Below are 15,149 nucleotides of genomic sequence, written 5' to 3'. Positions count from 1 at the left end.
TGCCAGTGGTTCTCGGTGGGGTGTGTCCAACTCTCCTGAAGGGCTTGTTAAAACGCAGGTTACTGGGCCCATCCCCGGAGTGGCTGGTTCTAGTAGATCTGGGGTAAAGCTGGATTATTTTTATTTTTAACGTATTCCCAGGTGATGCTCTGCTGTGCTGCCTCTCCTGGGGCTGGTAATTCAGTGCAAGCAACCGAGAACCAGGGTGATATCTGATCCTAGCAGAGGCAGGTGCCTGTGTTTTGCAGCAGCTGTGACTTTGCACTAAGCCCTCTAGTAAATCTTAGGACAGCAAATTTTAGTAGGCTTGTCTTGACAAGAGAGAAGCATGTGCCATTGCAGCCATGCTGTGGACGTGGTGATTAAGAGGCCAGTTCCTGGTACAATGAAGGTTTGTTTGTTTCCATAGATTGTTCAAGTAGAAAAAGGCTTGAACATTAGTACACATTTTATTTCCCTCCTTTAATCCAATGGTTTTCTTTTTTAATCTTTTCTTGATTTCCCTAGTATTTTCCTATTTTATATTTTAAAAATCTTGTCCTGGCTGGTGTGGCTCAGTTGGTTGGAGCATCGTCCCGTACACTAAAAGGTAGTGGGCTCAATTCTCAGTCAGGGCACATGCCCAGGTTGCAGGTTTGATCCCCAGTCGGGGCATGTGCAGGAGACAACTGATCAATGTCTTACTCTCACATTGATGTTTCTCTCTCTCTCTCCCTCTCCCTCAAATCAATAAAAAATAAAAATTTAAAAATCTTTATAAAGAAAAGAAAAATGACAAGAGGGGAAGGTGATGGGAGGGAGAGAGGGAGAGAGGGAGGGAGGAGGAGAAGGAGGGAGGGAGGGAGGGAGGGGGAGAGGGAGGGAGGGAGGGAGGGAGGGGGAGAGGGAGGGAGGGAGGGAGGGAGGGAGGGGGAGAGGGAGGGAGGGAGGGAGGGAGGGGAAAAAGTGGAGTTTTTGGAGTTGTCTCCCACTTCCCTTGGCCAATTAAAGAAAGGGGGCAGAGACAGTCACTGAAGCCAGAAAAGCTGTAGACTGACTGTTCCAAGAGGCCTGCTGTGTTGCTTCTTGGGGAGAAGAGGAGAAACTAACGGAGCCTAACTGAGGTGATGAGGCAGGCATTCTAAATTTGTGACGCTTCACAAGCTGTTTGTGTGCACCAGGCTTGAACCCTGCTTCAATTCAATGTGAAAGTAGTTGGAAACTGGCATGTCAGCTGCCCTAGACAGTGTGCACATTAACTGCCATTTTCAAGGCTTTTCCTAGCTTGTCTTGCAGGGTGTGACAGCTGGGCGATGGTGGTCCAGTTCTGCAAGGGCCACTGTGCTCGTGTGTGACGGCACTGTTGTCACAGAGGCATCAGACTTTGATAAAAACCCTGCTGCGCTGGACTCGGTCTTCATTGCTGAATGAACTGGTGTCAGGGAGTTCTCTTTTGGCTTTCTTAAAGGTCACTCTGCTCACTTTTTTAGTTCATTTTTTCAGGCTTCATGTGGTATGCTGGTTATGCCAAAGTAAAGAGCTAGATCAAAGACATTTCTTGTTCATAAGGCTAAGGATCAGTCTGTCTTTTCAGATTCAGTTTGCTAATAAAGGACCAAGGAGGCTCCATCTACATAACTAGCTGGCTCCCAGAATCCTAAGTTACCTTTCTAGAACAGTGCTCTGAACTTTACCTTTTGAAAGGTTTGGCTCTTTATCCAGCTTTGCGTTCCATAAAGCTGCCCCTAGAGTCTCTGCCAGATGTACTGAGAAATCCAACGTCTGCCCTTATTTTCTCCTCCTGGGGATCATTCCATCAATCACGGACAGCAGAAGTCTGGTTCACATTCTGTATCCATTGTCACGTCCAACTGGCTGGGATCTCACTGTATTTTTAAGGAACAGGCATATCAGCTCTTAGCTTTTTTGACCTGATACCTCAGGGTGTTCTTTCCAAGTTTATGTTATCCTCACAGTATTTAATAAAACCAAAGTAGTTAGCTAAATTATCCCCCCTAGAATTCTTCCCGTCATCACTACTGCTTCCTTTTCTTTTTCTATATCTCAGCTATTGACTGAATAATCAGAAAGCTCCCCCTCCCAATTGCTTGTAATTATGTATTTCAAAATATATACCCTATCTGGATTCTACTCGTGTTCTTAATTTCTTTTGATTCTTGAATCTTTTGGGGGAGGCTTCTATTGATTTTGGGCTACCTTATGTGTTTTTGTTTTTTTTAATGGTTTTATTGATTTTAGAGAGGGAGGGAGAGAGAAAGAGGAAGAAACATCGATGAGAGATAGAGAGACATTGATCAGCTGCCTCCTGCACAACCCCTACTAGGGATGGAGCCCACAACCTGGGCATGTACCCTGTCCAGGAATCAAACCGGCAATCTCTCCATGCATGGGTGAATGCTCAGCCAACAGCCACATGGGCCAGGGCTTGAGCCATCTTATTTTAATTTGTTATCCCACTTCCACTTCTGGCTTTTCTGTAAAGATGTGTATAAACAATAGGTGGCAGATTTATTTTTTAGGTGCCAGTTCATATGCAGTGTCCTTCTTATTTAGGTTCTTAGTTCAGGGTACTTCTTTGTCCTACCCAAACCCTTTATTCCTCAAGGAAAATGAAACTCACAAGAGACGAGCTATTGAATCAATCTTATTTCCTCTACTTAATAATTGAATTTCTATGTCCAAAGAGGAGCAGTCCTTGTGATTACTAATTCGTGATTTGTGATTCTAGTCCTCGTGATGATGATTCAGCATTTGATTTAATATGCAGAGAAGGAGCTCAGACACTGGGAAAGGAAGGGAAGAGCTAGATATAAATTAGATGCTGAATATATAAACTGGTAATTGAGATGTCAGTTTCAAGCCCAAATCTAATGGATTAGCAAGCCAATGATTTGGCAGCCTGTAGAGAAGGAAGAGGGAATCACTTAAGCCCAGCATTGATTCATGAAAGAAATAAGTCATGCTAGACTAACCCTCATTTCCCTTCATGGTAGAATTATTTTATTTATTTTTCATTGAGCACTCTTTGTATTCTAACATATAAGTTTTTTTATTGACTTTATTGAGGTGACATTGGTTAATAAAATTATATAGGTTTCAGGTGTACAATTCTAGAACATATCATCTGTATATTGTATTGTGTGTTCACCACCCCAGGTCAAGTCTCCTTCCTCACTATTTATCTCCCCTTTACTCTCTTCTACCTTCCCGAACCCCTTTTCTCTGGTAATCACCATACTGTTGTCTGTGTCGGAATTACTTAAGTAAAAGAAGATCAGGGGACTAAAAAGAATTACTGTAACTGGGTTTTGGCAAGGCGTAATGAAATCTCATGGGCACAAAAGAGAAATGTGAACAGGACAATACTATCATTAGGGGTATTTGGTGACTAGATGGGCAACTGTGTGCAAACAATGAATCAGTGTAAGTTTGAGAATAAAGTCCTTGGGGCTCTGTCATCGGCTCACTAGTTCACCATTTTTATCAATGAATTTATCCTTTCATATTCATCTAAGTGCCTACTATATTCTAGGTGCTTATATATCTAGAAGACATTCTAATCCTATTTTCAGATGACATGAGTAGGGTGGGATACTGAATACTTTAGATGACAATCAGGATTCACAAAGATTTAAACAGACTTGAATGGCCGAAATCGGTTTGGCTCAGTGGATAGAGCATCAGCCTGAGGACTGAAAGGTCCCAGGGTTCGATTCCGGTCAAGGGCATGTACCTTGGTTGCAGGGCACATCCCCAGTGGGGGGTGTGCAGGAGGCAGCTGATCGATGTTTCTCTCTCATCGATGTTTCTCTAACTCTCTATCTCTCTCCCTTCCTCTCTGTAAAAAATCAATAAAATATATTTTTAAAATAAAAATAAAATAAATAAACAGACTTGGATGATGAGCCTAATTTATGGAATTTGATCAGGAAACACATAAAGCTGTCACATAGTTTCCAGCATTCAAGAGTGAAGAAGGCTTAAGAGTTTGGGTTGACTCTAAGTGTAAGAGAAGGTAACAGTAGAGTGAGAACGGCCAAAAACCAGGACTAGCATGTGCGAAGATTTTCACGACATATTGCCAGATGAGACTCTAAAGCAGACAGCACAGAAACCTCTGTGTGCGGGAATCCACACAGAGGAAGTGCATACATCAAAATGTCGGCAAGGTGGTCTGGTAGCCACCTTTGGTTGTTGGATGACAGAGAGGTAACTTGGATTTTGCCTTTCTATCTTCTTGTGTTTCTCAGGTTATGGTATTGAGGATATGTTGCTTTGGCTTGCCCTTTTTTAAAAAAATTACTTTTGTTTCATTTTGAAAAGGTGAAAGGGGATTATAACCACTATTAAGAACCGAGGCTTTTGTTAACAGAATTGGAGGTGGGAAAGGAGGATTGTGATTACTCTCCCTCATTCATCAGCGCTCACATCCTCTGCCTGGCCAGCTGCCCCTCCCTGGCGGTCAGCATTATTAGTGAGCCCTCACTTCCCCACCAGGGCCAGCACCCTGCCTAAGGTTAGGGCATTCTCTAGCTTGAGAAGTAATAGATTTGGTCACACCTGTTCCTTGGTGCCCTTATTGTTTGTTTTCCCCAAAGGTTTGGATTCATTTTACGTGGAAAGAATGTTAATAATAGCAGCTCACATTTATTGAGCATTTATTATGTGTGCCAGACATTGTGCTAAATGCTTTATATGGGCCATCACTTTTACATCTTGGACAAGCCCTGTGAGAGGTGTTATTGATTTCTGTTCCCACTTCACAGCTGAGGAAAGCAAGGCACAGAGAGTTTATGTTGCTTTAGGTTGTAGAGCCAGGATTTGAACCTGGCAGTCTTGTTCTAGAGCCCAGCTCCTGGTCACTAAGTTGAGGCGCTTCCTGTTCTGAGGGTCATCTAGTTGAGAGCCTGTGGTGCAATCCAGGGGCATGGGGCCTCTGCTCTTCTTCCAGGATTCTGTCACTACTAACCCAGCTTTTGCATTGGTTTTTCTTTCTTTCCAGCATCCAAAACCTTTTATTTCTTTTTGCCTTCTTTCTTGGATTATTTCTTTAATCCTTTCCCAAGAGCCTTTCATCCTCTCAAATAAACAAAATATTTAAAGGTTTTTAAGCCCTTTCGCCCTATTCTCCAGCAGAAAGATCAGTTTCCGTTTATAATGTCATATAGTTCTGTCCTTTTGACCTAGCATATAGGTCATCAGAAGTTCACATAGTTTTTCCAGATAAATTCTGAGCTTTTCTGTATCTTTAGCACTGCCTCTTCCTGCAAAAGAATCATCTCAATACAACTGCATAGCTTCAGAACAGAAGTTAAAAGTATGTAGTCTATAGTTGTAACTTAGTAATCCACACATGAAACCTATATGTTCATGTTGACTAATGTCACCCCAATAAAATTTAATTTAAAAAAACAACAACAATATCCAGATTCTTTTTTAAGTATATAATCTTATCTCAAGGAGCAAACTCAAAGGTAAAAAATAAATTTTAGTCTTTGACACCTGTATTTTCAGAGATCATTTCAAATCACATTCCAACATCAAAATTCTCTTAGAAATCAAGACACTGGTTGCCATGAGCATAAAATCTCTTGGCAGGTCCATCTAACTCATTCCACTTAAATAATTTTAAGCCCAAATTTTATTTGGCTAGTCATCCCTGTTCCCAGTCACCAGTTACCAACAGCAAGTCTTAAGAATTGTTAGTAGACAGCTTCAGTGTTATTTACTAATACCCCCCAAACCCACAAATACTCCCCAAAGCCAAGGGGGGTCCCCACCACATTATGTCATGCCTCTCTGATCATGTAAGTTCCTTATCCTGGCCAGCTCTGCTTGGTATTGCTCAGGGAACCCTTCTGTCCTGCAGGGTTTGTAGCATTTACAGCGCCTTTGCAGCACTTATGATGTGCCGGAACTGCTCTGTGTGAGACTGAGAATAAAATGCAGCCTCTGCTGTCCTTAAATATCTACATGTTCCATAAAGTGCCTTGGAAATGGGTGGATATTCTTCAAATAGTAAGATTCTCCCCAGAAAGCACTTCCTTCGTGGCCTTGCGGTGTTTTCTATTAGAAGAACCACTGGCATTTTAAGCAGCACATATTTTTCCTAGTACAGGGCTCTTTCTTGCATCTGTAGACTTGCAGCAGCCTTGACCTTCACCTATTAAATGTCAGTAACCCTCACCCCCATTAGCATGACAATTGAAAGCATACCCACACACTCCCCAGCACCCCAAAGAGGGATAGTGGCATCCCTGTCCTGGTAGCTCAGGTTTTGTTGGGATTGGGTGGAGGAGGCTGGGGGAATGTACTAGTGCAGCTGTCATGTTCCTCTGCCGCATCCCACACTGTGACATCACATCATTCTCAGGAAACCTTCACCCTGAGGGCATTTCTTTAGGGACAGTGCAACAGCCTGCTGAACATTTTTGCTTTGCTCAGGACCAGTGGTGCATTTTACGTATTGCCTCCAGGTTCCTTAGTACCAACATCCATTTGATGGACCAGATATTAAAGCGAAGGGGGAAGCATAACCCTTCGGTGTGTATTGGCTAGAGGTTGAGGTGTTCTCAGGAAGGCAGTCATGGCGAGAAACATTTAGCCCTGCAGTGCCACAGTGTAACATAGTAAGATGAAGTTCTACATGAATAGGCTAATGAGAATGTGGTTGTGAGAAATGCCATAGTGTTGCCTATAGCTGCAAGGCGAAGTACAGCATAGTTCATTTTGAATCTTTAAATTTGAATCAAATGTTAAACACTCCCACAGTTAACTTGCTTGTCCCTATATACTTCATCCTAGAAATGATATAAAACTATTTGAAGTTAATTACATGGAATATGTACAATATTTTAATATTAAGCAAAGAATAAATACTAAGAGGATAATAGAATAAAACCCAGTTGAATGAATCTCAGAAATTTGGTGGGAGTAGAAAATGTATGACTGGTAAACTAGAATGAATTGAGGTTCCAGAAAGTAGGATGGAATTTTGGAATTGAGGTTCCAGAAAGTGGGATGGGATTTTGGGTAGAAAAGGAAACTATTAGGTGCCATAGAGAGGCATGTGTAGCTATATAATCTCAGGCAAAGCCCACGTGAGCGCGCACCTGGCCTCCTCTGTGTCAGTCATTAGAGCACTTGCATACTGCAAACCCCAAAGGTTGGGCTTTATTTGGGAGATCCCATGGCCGAGTAACACCCGTAACTCAAAAGGAGCTTACCACACTGCCTTGCGCAGCTGAGCACTCCTGCCCCCAGCCAGTGTCGCACTATAAACATTCCTGCCTCTGCGGAAAGCTTCTACTCGCTTGAGAAACTTCCTTTTGTGATTTGGAGGCTGTGTTTATGTTACTGATGAGATTAAAAACAGCTTTCACTATAAAAGTTTATGATGATGCAGGCTGTTCAATATGTGTGCAGTGGGATGAATAAACCTTTTATCCCAAGACCCTTATTTGATCTTGTGTTGTTGACTATCCTACCCCTTGCATCCATGAACTGCTTTGTATACACACACCTGAGAATCTGTCCCTGTTCATCTCCAAATAAGGGGGCCTCGTTACAGACTCTGATGTCTGATATATAATGAGAAGACATTAAAACAAATTTCTCTTAGGAATATTTGTTATTAAAGCAGTTTTTTTAGAAATAAACCTATCTAGCTAGCTGGTGAGATGAATTCTGATATAAGCTACATGGTTACATAAATCCTTTAATATCTAATCCCTGAGTCTAGATTGCTACTCGTGGCTAGAAACTTGCAAGCCAGGAGTGGAAGCAGAGGAATAATTGATGAATTTTCTGACCATTGGTCCAGTTATCATAAATAATAGTTTTATTCCAGGTTCAAATACCTGCCCCAATTTGTATAGAAATCTCAAGGTTATTCGTCCAGGCAGTTCCTGCTGTTTCATCTGTCTCTTCCCTTCTGTTTATTTGTTCACTAGAGGCCCGGTGCACAAAATGCATGCACGGGGGTGGGGGGTGTCCCTTAGCCCAGCCTGCACCCTCTCCAATCTGGGACCCCTTGGGGGATGTCTGACTGCCGGTTTAGGCCCGATCCCTGTCACAATCCCTCGGACATCCCTCTCACAATCCGGGACTGCTGGCTGCTAACCGCTTGCCTGCCTGCCTGCCTGATTGCCCCTAACCGCTTCTGCCTGCCAGCCTGATCACCCCCTAACCGCTCCCCTGCTGGTCTGATTAACATCTAACTCTTCCCCTGCCGGCCGGGTTGCCCCCAACTGCCCTCCCCTGCCGGCCCGGTTGCCCCTAATTGCCCTCCCCTGCCGGCCTGATCTCGTCCCCTACCGCCCTTCCCTGCCGACCTGATCACCCCTAACTGCCTCTGCCTGCCTGATCACCCCTAACTGCCCTCCCCTGCCGGCCTGATCTCACCCCCAACTGCCCTCCTCTGCCGGCCAATTTGGTTCTGATTGGTCAGTTTCTGTGCCAGTCAGCATCAAAAGTTCCACCTCCTAGGCAACCATTGGCTCTTCACAGTTGACCCAGACTTGGTTCTAATTGGTTGGTTTCTATGCCAGTCAGCATCTCCGGGCCTATCTCCGGCTGGTGAGCGGCTGAACTGCTGACCTCTGGGAGAAAGAGAGAGAGGCTTGGCTGCTGGCGAAGGAGAGAGAAGCAGGGTCTGATCACCCTGCTTCTCTATCCGAGCCTCGCCAGCAGCCGCTGCCACTGCTGATTAGCCCCACCTCTTTCTCTCTCCGGGAGGTCAGCAGTTCAGCCCGCTCGCCTGCTGCGCATGCAGCCTGGCGAACGCATGCAGCCTGGCGAACGGTTGAGCCTCCTGGTCGTTTTGGATGCGATGGACCCAGGGTTTTTATATATTAGGATTGGCTCTGTTCACTCTGCCTGAACCTTCTCTTCATTTATACCTGGATTCCTTTCTCCTTTGCCCCTCCTTCCACTCAGAGCTCACTTAGTTTCCCTAGCCATTCAGTCACTTCTTGCAAGTGTTATCCTTCAGTAAGCGTCCCTCTTCCCTCCTAATGAAAGAGTTAACAGGTTTCTCTGGCCCCACTTTTCCTAACCCTGTAACTCCTCTTTGACTCTTGCTTAGCACTTCACTTTGCAAATAATGTTAACATTTTATTCATGTATTTAAGAAAATATTTGTATTCAGTCATTGGTGGCCACATTTCGTCATACCTCTGGAAGCCCCTTGGGAAAGATCATGTCTTTTTCACTGTATAGCACTTCGCACATTGAGGCATTTCAGGAGGGATTACTGAGGATCAAATGTCATACTCAAAAAAATTACTAAATAAGCTCTGAGGTTTTTGGTACTGTTCTCCAAGAAGATTAGCTGAAAGTGTGTAATCGTGCAACTGAACTGTGGAGCCAAACTGGGAGGAGATGATCAAGGGATGTGACACATAGGAAGTGAGATTATGTGAGTAGAAAACCTTTCATCCACTGACTTCGGAATACATTACACAGACTTTCTCTGAACTAGGTACTTAGAAAGCTCTTTGAAAGCAGGGAAACCCAAGCAGAGACCAAGATATGAGTGAGGGAGGTCAAGAAAGGGGCAGGGACTTCTGGATCAGCTGGCACCCATTTTGCTCCTCCCCACAGGTCTCTGTCAGGGTCATTAGGACCCAGGCTGTACATTACTAGGCAGCCTATAGGTTAGGACCAGGGAGGTCTGCAACCTCACCTCAGTGTTGCTGCATCTCTGCCATTGGAATGACCATTAATACCAAAGGACATTTATAAAGGAAAGAATCACATGAGGATTTAAATCACTATGCATATAGAATGAGATTGTGTGTGTTGAACCTTTAAATTAGGCACTATTCATTTCTGTAAGCAGGGTTTGGGGTAAGATTTAAAAATCTCGAATATGAGATTTTTAAAGTTTCTTCTAGGTACAGTATTCTGGTCATTATACCTTAAAGAGGAAAAAAAATTCAGGATAGTTAAAGAAGTTTCAGAGAATAACTAAAAGTATTAAGGAGATGGAAGGACTGCTAAATGAGACTTCTAAAATATATGGGGACCTTTTAAAAAAAATTGTGGTAAAATATGCATAACATAAAATTTACCACTCTTTAAAAAAATATTGAATTTATTGGGGTGACATTGATTAATAAAAGTATATAGGTTTCAGGTGTACTTTCTATACTACATCATCTGTATATTGTATTGTGTGTTCACCACCCCAAGTCAGGTTATCCCCCCCTTTACCCTTTTCTACTTCCTCCACCCCCTTTCATTCTGGCAGTCACCATACTGTTGTCTGTGTTATGAGTTTTTCTGTTTGTTTGCTGAATCCCTTCACCTTTTTAACCAGTCCCCCAACTCCCCTCCCCTCTGACAGCTGTCAGTCTGTCCTCTGTATCTAAGAGTCTGTTTCTGTTTTGTTTGTTAGTTTATTTTGTTCATTAGATTCCACATATAAGTGAAATTATATGGTACTTAACTTTCTCCAACTGGCTTATTTCACTAAGCGTAATACTCTCCAGGTCCATCCATGTTAACCTTTATTATTTTCTTTCTTCTGCTCATTTTAGGCTTTGTTTGCTGTTCTTTTAAGTTCCTTTAAGTGTAAAGTTAGAGTGTTTGAGATTTTTCTTATTTCTTGAGATAGGCCTGTAATGCTCTGGATTTCCCTCCTTAGACTGTTTCGCTATGTCCCATAAATTTGGGGTTGTCGAGTTCTCATTTTCAGGTTTTTCAAGCTATCTTTTGATTTCTTCCTTGATCTCAATGTTAACCTATTCATTGTTTAGTAACCTGTTATTTAGCCTCCGTGTGTGTGTTTTTCGATTTTTTTTCTTATGATTGATTTCTAGTTTCATATCATGGTCAGAGATGTCTGAAGCTGGCCACTGGGTGTATTTGTCCTGAGGCCTCTTGGAAGGGACTCTGGTGCAGGCCTATGTCAGACACTGCTTGTGACTGGTTCTTGGCAACCTATTTGGAGCTACAAAGCAATACAGTTTCTGCCTGCCTCTGCATGGCCTGGGTGCATGCGGAACGAGATTCTGTGTGTTGAACCTTTAAGAGAGTGCCTGTGTCTCTAGCAGACTACCATTTCTTCCTAGCAGACAGAATCCCTGATGATTTTCACAGCCAGGTGTTATGTGGGTGCCTCTTCCCGGCTCTAGTGCTCTGGGCTGATGCCCATGCTTCTCAGGGGTAACCTTTGCAGCTGAGATATCCCTTTGAAATCTCATTTGCCACCCATGGGAGCAGGGCCAGCCCTTTTCATGTCTCCGCCCTTCCTACCAGACTTAATGTGGCTTCTTCTGTAAATCCTTGGTTATAAGACTTCTCCTCAGCTAGTCTTCAGTTGGTTATTCAGGTAGTTTGCTTTATATTTTAGTTATAATTCCAGTTTGGTTCTGGGAGGAGGTGAGTGTGACATCCACCTATTCCAGTGCCATCTTGGATCTCCTAAAATTTACCATTTTAAGTGTACAGTTCAGTGGCATATAGTACATTCACAGTGTTGTGTAGCCATAACTACCATCTATCTGTAGAACTTTCTCATCACCCCAAACTAAAACCCAGTATCCATTAAACAATAAGTCCTCATTCCCCTGTCTCTCCAGCCCCAGACAACCACCATTCTACTTTCTAGCTCTCAATTTTATTATTTTAAGTACCTCATATAAGTGAAATCCCTTATGTAACTGATTTATTTCACTTAGCATGTCTTCAGAATTTCATCCTTGTTGTAGCATGTGTCAGAAATTCCTTCCCTTTTAAGACTGAAGAATATTCCATTGTATGTATATCTCACATCTTGTGTATCCATTCATCTGCTAATGAGCAGCTGGGTTGTTTTCACCTTTTGGCTATTGTGAATAATGCTCTCTATACAAGTATCTGAGTCACTACTTTCAATTCTTTTGGATATATGCCTGGGAATGGACTTGCTGGGTCATATGGAATTTTTGTTTTAAGCTTCTTGAGGAACCACCAGAGTGCTTCCACAGCAGTCATACTGTTTTGCATTCCCACCAGCTATGCATGAGAGTTCCACTTTCTCCACATGCTTGCCAGCACTTTTTATTTTCCATTTGTTTTGTTTCGTTTTAATAATAGCCATCCTCATGGGTGTTACGTGGTATAAATGGGGATTTTCTACCTGGAAGAGATTAGAGATATGTAGGAACCTATAGTTGTGAAGACTTTGACTCAGATGTACACAGACAAGGCACCAGAATCTAAATTTTAGAATTTGGACAAGGAAGATAGTGTTTAACAAATAGCAGAGCATGGGTCCTAAACAGTCTAAAAGGCCACAGGCCCTTTACCTTTCTCCTCTTTTCAGGCTACGTGTCAGCTTGGATGAGGAAGACGCTGTGAGGTAAGTTTAGAGTAATAACAAATATATCTTTTCACACCATTTATTTCATCCTATGATGAGAATATAAGCCCAAATATATGTGAACACTTGTTTAAAAGATTTAGATAGTTCACAATTGGATGGTTTAAAAAACCACGAATTCTGTATAATTCACCCCTATACTTTTAAAGTTGATGTTAGAGAAGATGATTGTGCCTCCATTCCTACTTTAACCTACTATCCTGCATTCGAAACTCTCTGGGCTCCTTTTAGGGGACCTTGTGGCAGTCACAGGGAGGTGAAATTACTATTTTAATTAATTAACATTCAACAGATGTTTATTGAGCATTGGCCATGTGCCAAGCCTTAAAGAGCTACAAATAGCCCGGCCAGCATGGTTCAGTGGTTGAGTGATGACCTATGAACCAGGAGGTCACGGTTCAATTTCCAGTCAGGGCACATGCCCGGATTGCAGGCTTGATCTCCTGTGTGGAGCGTGCAGGAGGCAGCTGATCAAAGATTCTCTCTCATAATTGATGTTTCTCTTCTCTCTCTCTCTCTCTCTCTCTCTCTCTCTCTCTCTCTCTCTCTCTCTCTCTCTCTCTCTCTCTCTCTCTCTCTCGCTCTCCCCCCCTCCCTCCCTCCCTCCCTCCCTCCTCTCCCTTCCTCTCTGAAATCAGTGAAAAAAATATTTTTTAAAAACAATGAATAGAAAGGAGAGCAGAGTAGACCCTGTCTTTATGTTCATGGAGCTACATTTTAGTGGGTGATTCAGATCATTTATCACACAAATAGATTTGTAATTCAAACTGTGTTTAGTTCTATAAAGGAAAAATACCTGAGATATTTTTCCCCTTAAGTTTGTTCACCCAACCACCCTAAGAAATCTGCTTTCTTTTCCCTTTAGGGGCCTCCAAACAGGTGGCTTTGCCTGGGAGGGAGAGGTAGAAAACAACGCGTATAGCAAGGCTACAGGGGTAGTCCCCCAGCACAAGTATCACCCCACAGCTGGCAGTTACCAACTCCATTTTGCCCTGCAGCAACTTGAACAACAAAAACTTCAGTCCCGGCAGCTTCTGGACCAGAGTCGAGCCCGGCACCAGGTAATTCAAGACTTTTCCAAGTGCTAATATCTTCCTTCTATTGGTAAAAATAACAATAATAAGGTCAATGGGAAAATGTAGGCATACAGTTTACCAACACCATCATGGCTTGGACGGTTCCTGGGGAATCTGCTCTAATTAACAAATAGCAGAGCATGGGTACTATTTGTACTTCAGAACATTTCAGAAGAAATGTTCTGAAGCCATAGCCTTGGCTTTGCTATAAAGTGATGCCGAACCAGTTGTGACATCCTTTCTTTCATTTGAATGTTTCCCCACAAAAGTCTCTAGTGTAGTAGTTACCCTTCCTATTATATGATCTTAGTTTAGTAACTTCCCAAAAGGGTCTAATTCTCAGGTACCTAGAAGCTAGCATTTTTATTAATCTTTTTCTAAGTGTACTCTGTCTTTGCCTTCATAGACTTGGCTCATATAAGTACATGTTAATCCTTCATGACCTATCAAACTTTTCAAGGAATAAATCACTTGGAAGTTCTTGTATGAAATGGTCATAAGTTGTTGGTCTTCTGGTTTGATAGTTTGTACTCAAAACAGTATAAACAAAAATATAAAATGTACTCAAAAATCCTTGCTGTCATGGAGCTATGCTCTAGTGAAATACTGAGTCCCTACTCACCGTCTATAACATGACAGAAACTCTTTTTGAATATATGTGTGAGGGAGCTATCTGAGTGTTTTACACTTGTGTATCAGTATGGCCTCCATTACAGAAAAAGGATGACTTCACAGAAAAGTCAGGCCATAAAGAGTTAAAGGTTTCTTTATGATTCAGGATTATGATTAGACTCAGTTACCATGTTCCACATGTTCTATTGGGCTGAATCAGTATTGATTCTATGAGCTTCCCTGATATTTGGTTATGTAAAGAAATGTCTTCTATCAGCTTAATTTTTTGTCATTTGCTTTTTTTATAAAAATGTAGTGTTCATTAGTTTGTGCAAAATTAAAATTTACTCTATGGCTAAGGCAATGTTTACCAAAGTTTTTCTTCTAAATAAAACAATTGTCATTGTGCTATCATTACTTACTTATCTTTTCAACTACTATCCCAGTTCAAACATATTTTCTTATTTCAGTATCATTTACCACTTGATTACCTTTATCTGTTTTAGTGTACTCTGTATATTATTATTAGAGGCACAGTGCACAAATTTGTGCACCAGTGGGGTCCCTGGGCCTGGCTTGTGGGATAGGGCCGAAACCAGCTCTTCAAGGGACCCCACCAGTGCACAGTCGGGGCCAGGGAGGGACTTGGGAGGTTGGCCAGCTGGGGAGGGGTCATGGGAGGGCTCTAGGGCGTGTCCAGCCCATCTTGCTTAGTCCCTATCAGCCAGACCCCAGCAGCAAGCTAACCTACAGGTTGGAGCGTCTTCCCCCTGGTGGTCAGTGCACGTCATAGTGAGTGGTTGAGCAGTCTTAGCATATCATTAGCGTATTACGCTTTGATTGGTTGAACGGCCGACCAGAATACCAGACACTTAGCATATTAGGCTTTTATTATATAGGATTAATTCATTATATTTGAGAAATTCTAAGTGCAGACATTTGTGAAGTAGTTCATTAGGTTGTTTTTCTAGAGAAATATCCACACTTTTCATCTGGAAAATATGTAATGTAGCATCTCATTTTGATCACTACACTGCCCTTTGTCTGGTAGAAATGTTCTTTTCTAGACATTAAAACATTAAAAAATGTCAAAG

At 42.4% G+C, this 15,149-nt stretch overlaps 1 protein-coding gene across 6 annotated transcripts in view; it reads left to right on the top strand.

The window, feature by feature from the left end:
• Positions 1 to 15,149, top strand: part of TTLL5 (tubulin tyrosine ligase like 5) — a 249,166-nt gene that overhangs the window by 160,146 nt on the left and 73,871 nt on the right. For all 6 annotated transcript variants that reach the window (XM_028141345.2, XM_054715891.1, XM_054715892.1 and 3 more), the window contains 2 exons: positions 12,311 to 12,346; positions 13,233 to 13,428. In XM_028141345.2, the coding sequence (XP_027997146.1) occupies positions 12,311 to 12,346; positions 13,233 to 13,428 (232 nt within the window). The remainder of the gene's footprint in view (positions 1 to 12,310; positions 12,347 to 13,232; positions 13,429 to 15,149) is intronic.

Source organism: Eptesicus fuscus, chromosome 5 (genome assembly GCF_027574615.1).
Source record: "Eptesicus fuscus isolate TK198812 chromosome 5, DD_ASM_mEF_20220401, whole genome shotgun sequence".
NCBI lineage: Eukaryota > Metazoa > Chordata > Mammalia > Chiroptera > Vespertilionidae > Eptesicus > Eptesicus fuscus.
The sequence above is the reverse complement of the archived record's forward strand: the minus strand, read 5'-3'. Positions and strand labels throughout refer to the sequence as shown.